The 12125-nt window shown below is 41.8% G+C and overlaps 1 protein-coding gene across 4 annotated transcripts in view; it reads right to left on the minus strand.

The window, feature by feature from the left end:
- The window catches only part of GYG2 (glycogenin 2), a 41470-nt gene that overhangs the window by 13984 nt on the left and 15361 nt on the right, over positions 1-12125 (minus strand). For all 4 annotated transcript variants that reach the window (XM_077146209.1, XM_077146210.1, XM_077146208.1 and 1 more), the window contains 5 exons: positions 10081-10255; positions 8955-9117; positions 7499-7625; positions 5521-5731; positions 3199-3372 (listed from right to left, as the gene is read on the minus strand). In XM_077146209.1, coding sequence (XP_077002324.1) covers positions 3199-3372; positions 5521-5731; positions 7499-7625; positions 8955-9117; positions 10081-10255 — 850 coding nt within the window. The remainder of the gene's footprint in view (positions 1-3198; positions 3373-5520; positions 5732-7498; positions 7626-8954; positions 9118-10080; positions 10256-12125) is intronic.

A 12125-nucleotide genomic window follows, 5' to 3' on the forward strand; every position in this document is an offset into this window, starting at 1 on the left:
GCTAGAGAGCCATGACCCACTTTCCACCTTAGCCCGGGGCTCATCCTCTGACCGACTGCTGAAAGACAGCCGCTGATCTCTCAGACACTCTAGGACTTCCACCTTCAAGGGTAGTCTCCATTTGGCCAGAGCAGTTATAATAAATACCATACACCAGGTCGCTCAACCAATAGGAATTCACTGACTCATAGTTTTGGAATCCAGAAGTCCAAAATCAAGGTAGAGTTTTGGCAGAGCCTCCCTCCCTGTGAGGTCTGTAACATTCTGATGATGACTTGCCAACATCCATAACTTAATCTCCACTTGTGGTATTTGGCTTTCTGTCCTCTTCTCTCTCCTCCTTGTGTCCCAATGTCCTGTGCTTACAAGGTCTGTGGTCATATTGGATGCAGGGCCACCATAATCCAGCTGGGTCTCATCTTAATAACATCTCCAAAAATCCTTTTCACAAAATGAGTTCACAGACAGAACCATAGGGCTAGGACCTGAGCTTGTCTTTGCAGGGTTCAATTATAATTCAAATATAATTCAATGTTAGCAAAGGGTCTTTCTGATCTTGTCCTAGAACTTCCTGGTCCCTGGCAACCCTCTTTTCTTCAAATCTCAGGTATTTCCCCATCCTTCTATTCTCAATGTACCCCCCTTAAGAATGGGTTTTGGATCCAGAACCACTCCATGTTGATTCAAGTGGAACCGGAATCTTCTCCTTGATGGAACCACTTGCTCCCCTTCCTTGGGAGGCTACGGTGGAAACTGTGGACTTGGATGGCTGCTGTCCACTTCACTGGGCATGAATGGAAGACAACTTGGAGATCACGACTCTTACCACCAGAAAATAACTCCCCTCGACTTAGCTGCATAAGTTAGGATCAAAATGTTGCTTGTATACGTAACAAACAGAAAACAAGGAATCCATTCTTAAGTCTCTGTCTCATCAACACTTAGGAAGCCCAGACAAATTAAATCAAGAAGACCTGCAGTAACCAACTGCATCAAAATGAATGGGAAGTGGATGCAAAAGGTGCATTTTAATGAAATTGAGTTGCTATTTGGTCTTGGCATCATGATTCGTAGGTCTGGGTCTTCTGAGGTTGGCACAGGGTACAATTTGAGCCAAAGATCTGGAGTCTCACATCAACTTTTCCTCTTGGCATCTCTGAAAAATGCTTGTTTGTGCAGAATACTTTGATTTTTAGGGACTATGACAAGCCAAGGGGCAAACTGGCTGAAATTCACATTTGTTTCTGAAAGAGTATGGCTGACCTTGGTAACAAGGTGGTTTCCACAAAATCCTAATATTTTAAGCTCATCATGAGCAAACTGCAAATCATCATAAATCCTTCATATTTAGACAAAGCAAGAGCCACATTCCAAACACTACAAATAGGTATTGCTAAAATATGGAGTGAGAAAACAAAGTAGAGGCTCGATTGTGTAACCGCAGAATAGAAAGACGCATTAGAAAGGATTTGGCGAGATACTCAACAGCGTCTGATAGTCTGCTCAAGATTGAAGGTGAATATTGATTTTCTTAAATATCCCCTTGCAGGCACAACTCCTAATGGTAGGACAGGAGGAGGTATGCACAAGATGCCAGAGCTTAACTTACAGATTCTTGGCATTCTAACTGGAGAAACAGTTGCCCATGATTTCATGACACCAGGCTATCCCTGGGAACAGAGCTGAGTTACCGTCTGTTCCCCAGGAGAGCAGAGAAACAAAGAGTTCATTGCACATCACCACCTCTTTCTCCACCGCCCAAAGCTTTTCAATCAGGTTGGTTTGATGAGAAATCACAACTCAAAAATCAATATTGCAGGAAGTTGCCCAAACATTGTTTACTCCATGTAATTGAAAAGTATGTGGTGCCTGACAAAAATGTTGACTCAATTTTAAATGTCAGCTGTTCATAATTAACAGGAAACAGCGATCCCAAAGCCTGCTGGAATAGAAACAAAGGAACTACTTTCCTTTCAACCCACTCCCAAATCTAGATAGAATGTTCAGGATAATTCCAGCAGGAACCTAAGGGGCTAAACATGTCCTCTGAGTTCAAGGAAGTAAGATGAGAAATCTTCAAACCTGAGACATTATTACAATATATTAGTAAAAAATCGCAACTTCATGTAGTATTATGTATTTTGCAAATAAACTAAAACCCAGTCTTGCTATAAATGGCCGTATATGTCAACATGAGTTAATTCAAATGGTGAGTTTGGTAGAAACCTCTCAGAATGCAGAATAAGTTGGTCCAGCAGTTGAGGACAAGGTGGAAGGATGCCTTCCTTTTTCACCCAGAAGAGTTGGGACATCCCCAGTTGCTTCTAGTGGTCTTAGACTAAACATCTGATGTCTGCACATGTATTAGCTTCCTGATCTGCTGTAATGAATAACCACAAATTTAGTGCCTTAACCAATTCTCTTACCCAGTTTTGGAAGTCTAAAGTCCAAAATGGGTGTCACTGGGGTGAGATGAAGGTGTCAGCAGGGCTGGGTGTCCTCTGGAGGCTCCAGAGAATAGTTTCCTCGCCTTTCCAACTTCTAGAGACCTCCCACATTCCTTGGTGCATGCTCCCTTCCTCCATCTTCAAAGCCAGTAATGAAGCACCTTCCCATCTATTAATCTGAGCCTCCTGCCTCCCTCTTAGTAGGGCCTTTGTGATGATATTGGAACTACCCGCATAATCCAGAATAATCTTCCATCTCATATCTTTAACTTCATCACACCTGCAAAAGTCCCTCTGCCATGAAATGTTGCATTTTCATCAGTTCTGGGAATGAGGGTTGGGCGTCTTTGGGGGCCATTACTCAACCTACCACATAGGATGATGCATACAAGAATCGTTCTCATGTCCAATCATTCTGAACTCCATTTCTGCCTTCATTCTCCACTTTGACACCGTTGGGAACACAAGAGACCCACCCACATAATCTAGAACAATCTCCCTATCTCAACATCAGTTGATTAGCAGCCTTAGTTCCCTCTTGCCATGAAATACATCCACAAGTTCCCGGGATTGGACATGGACACCTTTGGAGAGGGACATGATTTGGGTCACCACAAGGTCTAATTGTGCAATGATCAAAAGGAATGCAGGAGTTTCCTCAACCCACAGCAAACCCTTCTCTCCCCTTGTTGCATCACTGGGGACCGTGCATCTGGTTTTCCATCATACCTGTAGGAACACAGGTACGTACCTCTTCCGAATGGTATTGTTCAGGTGAGGGCAGGGCCTCGTCCACTCCCACAGTCAGCTCTGCAGGTCCCTGAGCAGGTGAAGGCTGGTTAGTCCATGATGCTGAATTCACAGATGGCTCCCCAGCACTGGGCGCTGAGTTTTCGGATGGTGCTCCAAAGCCCCTGGGCAAAGCCTGCCGAGGGTGGACACACCTGGTGAGCTTCTTTACCTGTCCTCAGTGAAGGTACCCCAGACCCACCCCAGGCTCAGAGTGGCCAGCACTCCCCAGTCCTATCATCTGCACTCACTGAACGTTCACACAACAGATGCCACAGGGATTTGTGAAACTGGAACCCAAATATTAATAAAGAATCCGTAGGTATTCTGAGCAAGGCAAGCCCAGAGACACTCGCTCTGATGACAAGAGCTGGGATTCCCGCCCTGTTCCCCAAGGCAACAGAGAGCTCCCAGGCATGGAAGTTTCCAGGAGAATGGACACCTCTCAAAGTAAGTTCTGATGAAACACACAGAGAGTGGGAGAAACCCACGTGAGAAAACATTGAGAAGGAGCATAGACAATTGCTCCAGATGTTTTCATGTTGATGACCACGTGACACACCATCTAATTTCCTTCCACACTCAACCCAACACCCAACACTAAGGATCAACCAACATCAGGGAGATGAGGACAAATACACTCTTATTTGCTCCTGGAAAATGGCCAGAGAAACGTTTAGTCCTCTGTGTCAAGGCCTCCCACATTCCTTGGCTCATGGTCCCTTCCTCCATCTTCAAAGCCAGCAATGAAGCACCTTCCCATCTATTAATCTGAGCCTCCTGCCTCCCTCTTAGTAGGGCCTTTGTGATGATATTGGAACTACCCACATAATCCAGAATAATCTTCCATCTCACATCTTTAATTTCATCACACCTGCAAACATCCCTCTGCCATGAGATGTTCCATTTTCATCAGAAACAACACAAACAAAAAACATAATAAAATTTAAAATGTAGATTCTAGTCTATTTCACAAGCAACAAACTTGCCGATTTTTAAGCACCTGGTAAATCTGTTAGAAAAAGTTGATGAAAAATCAAACTTTTCCTTAGACCTAATTCTGAAAAGGCTTCTGCCAGGCAGAGGCATCCATGTTAAAAAAAGACTGCAGAGTGGGCGGGCCGCGGTGGCTCAGCGGGCAAGAGTGCTTGCCTGCCGTGCCGGAGGACCCCGGTTCGATTCCCGGCCCCAGCCCATGTAAAAAACAAACAAACAAACAAAATATAATAAAACAAGAAAATGTTTAAAAATGTTTCCCTTTCTTCCTCCCTTCCTTCCTTCCATCCTTCCTTCCTTCTCTGTCTTTCCTTCCTTTCCTCCCTCTCTCTTTAAAAAAAAAAAAAAAAAAGACTGCAGAAACTTCACAATTCATTAATTTATCACATTCAAAAAAAAATGAAAAGTGTGTCAATTCACTGTTAAAAACTTCCCTTCAGAAACTCTCACCCAACGCTACTGGCAAATGATGCTTTAAAGTGGGAAATGAAACACCTGTTCCAACTAAACGGTAATTGGCAATTTTACTGACTTATCCTTCAATATTTTCCCCCTCAAAGACAGCAGCTAATTTAAATAGCCTCTTTCTTTATCAGTCCTTCAAATCACGTCTTTCAGCACATTGAATAGTCACTATCTTAAGTCATTATTTTGAGCTTCCTGCCTCTTCGGCATCCTTCCACACAGACTACAGGATGTAAAAATGGAAGGTCTGTGCTGGAAGAAAACATGTTAAGAGTCTATCTCTGTGTCAACCCTAAAGAACACCCAGGGCTTTATTTGCGATTCTGCAAAGGTTCCATGCACTAAGGTAACTTTCCAGAAACCTACAACCTCCAGATGGGTCCCTGGAACGCAGAATGGCCAGCCTCTCCAGCACATCAAGTGCTGTGGGCATTTGCCCATCCCCGTATCCCATACTGTCAACACCCTTTTCCAACATGAAAAAGTTAGAATGGGCGTAGCCCAAATACCCCTAAAGAGTGGGAGAAAGATCAGAGGAGAAGGTGGAGTTACAACAGAGAAGATAGGATGTAACCAAGGGGTATGACTGCTGAATCACTCCATTGATATTTCTTTGTCTCTAGTGTCTTGGAGCAACCAGAAGGAAAAACTCAAAATGGTAGAACTGTAACCCATACCCAACTCTGAAACCTGTTCTCTAATTGTTACAGTGTGTTTCAAAATGGATCTGTTTTTGTGTATATGTTCTTTTTCACACTGAAAAAAAGAAAGAGTGTTATCTCTGTCCTGAACCATGGCTTTTGAAGGGAAGGGGCAGGCTTACCGTCAGCCCTGGAGATGCCTCAGCTTCGGGGCTCCCAAGACTTTCCAGGAGAGGCAGGATGTTATAGTGGTAGATTCTCCACCAGAGGTTAAGGAAGGGAGCCTGGTGCAGGGAGCCATCTTCCAGGATGCAGCCTGTCTGGGGGTTGTACTTGTAGCTCCAGGGTTTTCTGTACCCCAAAAAGTGCACGACTTTCGCACTAGCACCAAATCTGAGAAGGAAGCGAAAAGGAAGCTATGTTCTACTTGGAAGTGACAAAAGACATGTAGAAATAATTCAACACTTGGAAAGCTCGTCAAAGATGGCCACAGGGGAAGATTGGGTGGTTTTGATTATTGACGATAATGTAATTGCTACTACTTTGATATAGTTATTTTTCTTAAATATATATATATATATGTAAATCAAAACGAGCAATGTTTCACTTTTTTTCATGACAATAAACAAAACCATAACCTAAAAGGATATTCCCCCCCAAACTTGGAAAGCCAAATCAGGAGTCTTTAACAAATGGACAATATACAGCAGCCCAAATAGTCAAATCCTTAAAATCATATGGGCAACAAAAAATTGCTTTTATAGTAGAAATTGCAGGCTGGGAACCAAACCGTTGGCTTCTTTTACAGGATTTCTCAACCTTGTTGTTTTCATTATTACCCCCTCCCACAGGAGCTTTTTAAGATAGTATTTTCCCTAATCATTTCCCCATAACATTTGATTCCATGGACACATTTCGCATCCATGTTCCATCTGTTTAAACTGTATTTTATACATTAAAAGAAGTACGCTCTTTCCCACTCTCTCAAGAACCAATATCCACCTTCTTGGGAGCAAATAACCCCTTCCCTTAAGAATGCATGTTCTGGGGCTCTCCGTTCCCTAGATTATTCTCACATCTTTTACTTTCATTTATAACAATGTTTCACATAGCAGCAGTTCTTAAACTTTCTATACTCTTAAAAAATAACTGAGGAAGCCAAAAAGCTTCTGTCCAATTGGATTCTGTCTATCTACCTATAGCTATTATAATAGAAATTAAAATTGAGAAATTAAAAATTGCATTTATCAATTCATTAACTAATAAACCCATTGCAGGTTAACCTAAATTTCATACTTTTCATGAAAATAACTATAGTTTCCAAAAACAAGTGTGTAAGCAGAGTGACAAGGACTGGCCTAAAAGGAGAAAGCATTCTCTTAATCTGTGTTCAATCCATTTTATAATTGCATGTCATGCAGTGCCTATGAAATTCTCACCCATATACCCAAGAGAAAAGGAGACCAGAAAGGGCAATTGTCATCTTAGATTATTTTTTTGTAATAGTTTTGACTTTGCAGACTCTTGAAAGGTTTATAGAAAAACACCCAGGGAGGATTCCTGGGTAGCATTTGGAGAACCACAGGCATAAAGCAGAGCTGCCCTGACTACTGATACTTTAAAACTATAACGTACTTCAAGTCAGCAAACAAGACAACCCAAAGTATTTCAGTCTGCCAAAGGTTGACGTCTTTCTGAGTGATGGATTGCTGAACAGGGCAGGCCTGAAGATCTAAAGTCATGGTGAGTGAGTGTTTTACTTTGCCCGAAGTTCTATAATAAACACCACACAATGGGGTGACTTAAACAACCCAACTTTATTGGCTTATGGTTTTGAGTGTCTCAGAGAAGTCTAAACTTGAGGTGTCAGAAAGGTGATGCTCTCTCCCCAAGGACCACAAAACTCTAATTCCAATCTGGAGATGTCTTCTCCTTTGTCATTATGCATTCCATTGAGTCCCTGCTCCCAGCTCCTGCGCTTGGCTTTCTCTCTACGGTTGAAAGGACTCCAGGAATCCAGGTTACATCCCACCCTCATTCAGCTGAGCTACACCTTAACTAAAATAACATCTTTATGAGGTCCTATCTGCAATGGGTTCTCACCCACATAATGCACATCAAGACACATCGACACGGGGGCCCGTAATTCAACGAACTTACTGTTTGAAAGCAGGACTGTAGGTGTAAGATATGCTACTGCTCAGGTTATAGATGAAGGGCAAATGCTTGTGGATGTCTGCCGTTGACCAGTTACTGAAGAAGCTATTCAATAAGCCTTGATCATCCCCTAAATAATTAACAAACATCCAATACAAGTTAATAAAGAAAGGTGCAATACACTGAAAGAAGGCAAGGACCCCAAATAAACACATGCATTCACAAGTCCCAATGACTGCCTTGAAAATGAATACTAAAACTGCACATTCTCTCCAAAATTCTCCACTTCTTTCCTAATGAATGCTATGTGATAGCAAAAACGCTTGTCCCGACACGGAGACATTCTTGCCAGATTCATCAACTCCACATCCTTACCTAGAGGCTGTTCTCCATTGTTCTAGTATTTTTGTTTTGTTTTTTGGCATGGGCAGACTCCAGGATTGAACCTGGGTCTCTAGCATGGCAGGCAAGAATTCTGCCGCTGAGCCACTGTTGCACCGTCCTCTGGTATTTTCTTTTACATTACAAAGTTTTTAGCAAATTTCCTATAATCAGATATTTGGCTTCTGGTTGGCTCATTTCAATTATGTTCTTTCTTCTTTCTCAGGGTTGGCCAACTATCACCTGTCTGTGCCTGATTTTATAAATAAAGTTTTATTGGGAGCACAGCCTTCACACTACACAGCTTTCACACTATAAATGCAGAGCAGAGTAGCTGCAAAAGAGAAAGTGGGGTCCACAAAACCAGCAATGCTTGTCAAATGCTCCTTTAGAGAAAGGTTTGCCCACCCCTTTCTCTATGATTGAAATTATGTAGATGTTGTTTCTACCCACCAAGGATAATTTAATTTTTTTTATTAATTAAAGAAAAAAAAGAAATTAACACATTTAGAAATCATTCCATTCTACATATGCAATCAGTAATTCTTAACATCATCACATAGATGCATGATCATCATTTCTTAGTACATTTACATCGATTTAGGAAAAGAACTAGCAAAACAACAGAAAAAGATATAGAATGTTAATATAGAGAAAAAAATAAAAATAATAATAATAATAAAAAGAAAAAAGAAAAGGAAAAAGAAAAAAATCAAAAGACACAAACAAACAAAAGCTATAGCTCAGATGCAGCTTCATTCAGTGTTTTAACATGATTACTTTACAATTAGGTATTATTGTGCTGTCCATTTTTGAGTTTTTGTATCTAGTCCTGTTGCACAGTCTGTATCCCTTCAGCTCCAATTACCCAGGATAATTTAATTTTAATCATTCTTCCTAGAGCCTGGTTCCATTTTTCATACTTACTTCTGTCGGTTTTATTTCCCTATTACCCCACCTTTATTCTTTGATTCCCTCCATTAACTAACTTCAGTTCACCATTCACAGATCCAGGGCAGGAAGCGGTTGCTGCCACACCCCAGTTCTCTCCTGCAAATGTCCAAGCTCCCCAACTCACCGTCAAAGCTGCCATGCTTCATCGCATGCTCCAGCAGGAGCTCATGCGTTCTGAGAGAGGGCTGGAAGACAAAGACCCCACTATTGAAACAATCTGGCCATCCAGGGTAGGGGGCTGCAGAAAACTCCCCCCTCTCAAACAGCTCGTCGATATTGGACAGCACCTGGAGAAGCAAAATGTGGAAACCTGAGAAATACTAGTCTTTCCTCAGGTATGCAACCCAGAAACGAAACAGGAACTCTAGGATGGGTCCAGCATTCCAGCGGTTGAGTGACTCTCTTAAATCTTTTCCACTTATACTCAAAGGAGATAAGGGTCTACCTAAAATGGCCCTCCAGTCTCTTTCAAGTGATGGAAATAATGCAGTCATTGAAATTAAATTATTTTCTCAAGCTTCTTAAGCTTCTCCATGGGACACTCTTCATAATATATCCTCCCTAATCTAGCAAATGTGACAAGCGAAACTATGGAAACCCATGAACAGAGATGATTTTGAGTCATTATAATATAATCAAGTGCCTCGGAGAACCCAGCTACTAATTGTGCTTCACACGCATCCTCATTGCTCTGTTTGGGAAGAAAATTACCTGGGGACCCTTCGGTGTTTGTTGGGCTCTGAAGCCCTTCCTCTCCTTACACAGCTCCTACTGCATTAACCAAGGAAACGTGAAACTGGCCTCCAGTGTTCTGCCTTCATTCTACAATTGGACTTTGCAATGACTTGCTTTTGACAATGCCCATCCGTGGCTCCTGCATGGCAGGTCTCTGCCCCAAAATGACAATTACAGAAGCTATGGCTTACCCATCCAATCACAACTACTCAATCTGGTCAAGGCAAACTATTTTGCTCTCGCTATCCCATTTTGCATCGTTGGCACAGTGGGGTTATAAACTTATCTGGGGCATGAGCATGCCTGCACATAGCTGAGCATCCTCAGTGGTCTAACGGGGTGCTGGTGGGGAACGTATGTTACCTCTGACTCTGATGGACCAAATGTCCATGTTGGAGATCAAGAGACACACGACCTCATAGGCATGTACCGACAAGAGCCAGCAGCCTGATCAACCATGAAGAGGCACAGTCTTTGAAGGGTTCACTATTAAGGGGAGGCTCCCTCCCACTCACCAGAGTATCTGCTCCCAGGAAGACGCACTTGCTATATTGTGTGAGCGTCCAACAGTGGAGCTTGGTGAGCGTGACTTCAAGCTCTGGTCTCTTCAGAAAGGTCAGATGAATGTACTCGGCACTGTCCCTCAGATTCACCTCGATCACCTCGTCAAACACCTTTGAGAGGGTGGCCCTGGAAAAGACACACAGCAGAAACTGGGAGAGCAGGCAAGCATTCCACACAAGGTGTCCTACCTCTTCAAGAGAAGCCCCTCTGACATTCCCAAGCATGGGACATAGGTCTAAACTCCCATCACAGTCTTCATGCTTGAGTGTCTTGGAGCTTTGCACACTTGTCACCCAAGCTCAAAACTTGAAGAAGAAACTTGAAAAACCAGAGAAACTGAACAGAATTTTTTTGAGATAGACGGACTCAAGCCATCTTGTAGGGAAGTAGGTTTCCCTCCGTATACCACCAAGGACAGAGAGTAATATAAACACTGAGCAGATGGAAACCCACAGTGGTACATGACAAGCTTTATCGGTGTGTGTTTTACATATTCAAAACCTCCGTGGCTATTTGCACACAGGTTTGAGACAAATGTTGAAGGATCGTACCCTTTATCAATGTGAAATATGCCTCTTCATTCCACTTACATTTTTTTTCCTAAGGCATGATAGCCTGAAACATTTTGTGATGACAGAAAAATAAAGAATTGTTAGAAAAAGATAGGGACGTATCCCATGGATATAGGGAGTCAACTAGAAGAAACACCCAATGGCCAAAGTTGAAGACATTTGAGCAACACAATAAATAATGAACCCAAAGTATGAAATAAATATCCATGGGTCCATATGGATATAACAAATTACACCCATAAATAAGGAAATGGGCAAGAAGGGACAGCTCTCCATTACAGAAGACTTGCAAGTAACAAATGTAGATAAAATAAGGGAAGTAGAAAATCACCATTAGGCAAACACCACCATTTGCAAGTAAGCCTTACAAGCAAGATTCACTGATGGTTACTAAAATCAGTGGCTCACAGTTTAAGGGAAAACATGACCTTTGCATAAAATCAGAGTATCTTTCTCAAAGAATTTATCCACAACAAGGGGGAAAATAGCAACTTCACAGTGGAGAAGCCCAAAAGACACCGCTCTTTATCCAAGGGATCAAGATTAAATTAGGTTACAAGATCCCTCGACATTATAACCCTGACATGATACAACCAGAAAGCTGCATTGCTTCTGTGTTTTGTTTTGTTTTGTTTGCCAAAAATGTATAACCTCAACCAAATCATGGCACAACCCAGACAAAGCAAAAGGATTCTATAAAATAATTGATCAATACTCCTCCAAAGTATGAAGGTCATAAATGAAGACTTGTTACAGGTTGGAGAACACTAAGGATACATATAAATCAAGTTTAACCTGAAACCATGGTTTGGACACTGGTGTAGGAGATAGGATGAACATAAGACCTGCAGAACTAGTTGGGAGTAGATGGCATGAGGGTGGTGGTGGCAGTAAGCTGCTTTATGTTATCTGATTTATGTAGAACAGTCTGGGAGGAAGAGCATGTTTGTTTACCCCAAATGGTTATTTTAAGTACGAAGGAAGAGCACTGAAAGATAAGAACTTTGTTCCCTCAGGAAATGCATGCATGCTTTTTGTCATCCTGCAGTATATAAGCACGATCTGGTTAAGAATAAAATTGTCTGATGCCTGTGGTCTCTTATGGCTAAGCTTCAGACCCCCTGAACCCATCTGTGTCTTTCTTTCTTTCTTTCTTTCTTTTTTTTTTTATGATATGATGCCTTAGAAAGTTAAAAAAAATCTAGAGCTAATGAAAAAGTTCAGCAAAGTGGCAGAATACAAATTTAACATGCAAAAATGAGGAATGCTTCTACACTCCAGGAATGAGCAACCTAAAGAGGAAATCAGGGGAGAAAATTCCATTTACTAGACCAAGCAAAAGAATCAAATATCTAGGAATGAATTTATACAAGGTTATATAGGACCCGTATTTAGAAAACCACAAAGCATTGCTGAAAGAAATC

This window comes from Tamandua tetradactyla, chromosome X (genome assembly GCF_023851605.1).
Source record: "Tamandua tetradactyla isolate mTamTet1 chromosome X, mTamTet1.pri, whole genome shotgun sequence".
NCBI classification, from domain to species: domain Eukaryota; kingdom Metazoa; phylum Chordata; class Mammalia; order Pilosa; family Myrmecophagidae; genus Tamandua; species Tamandua tetradactyla.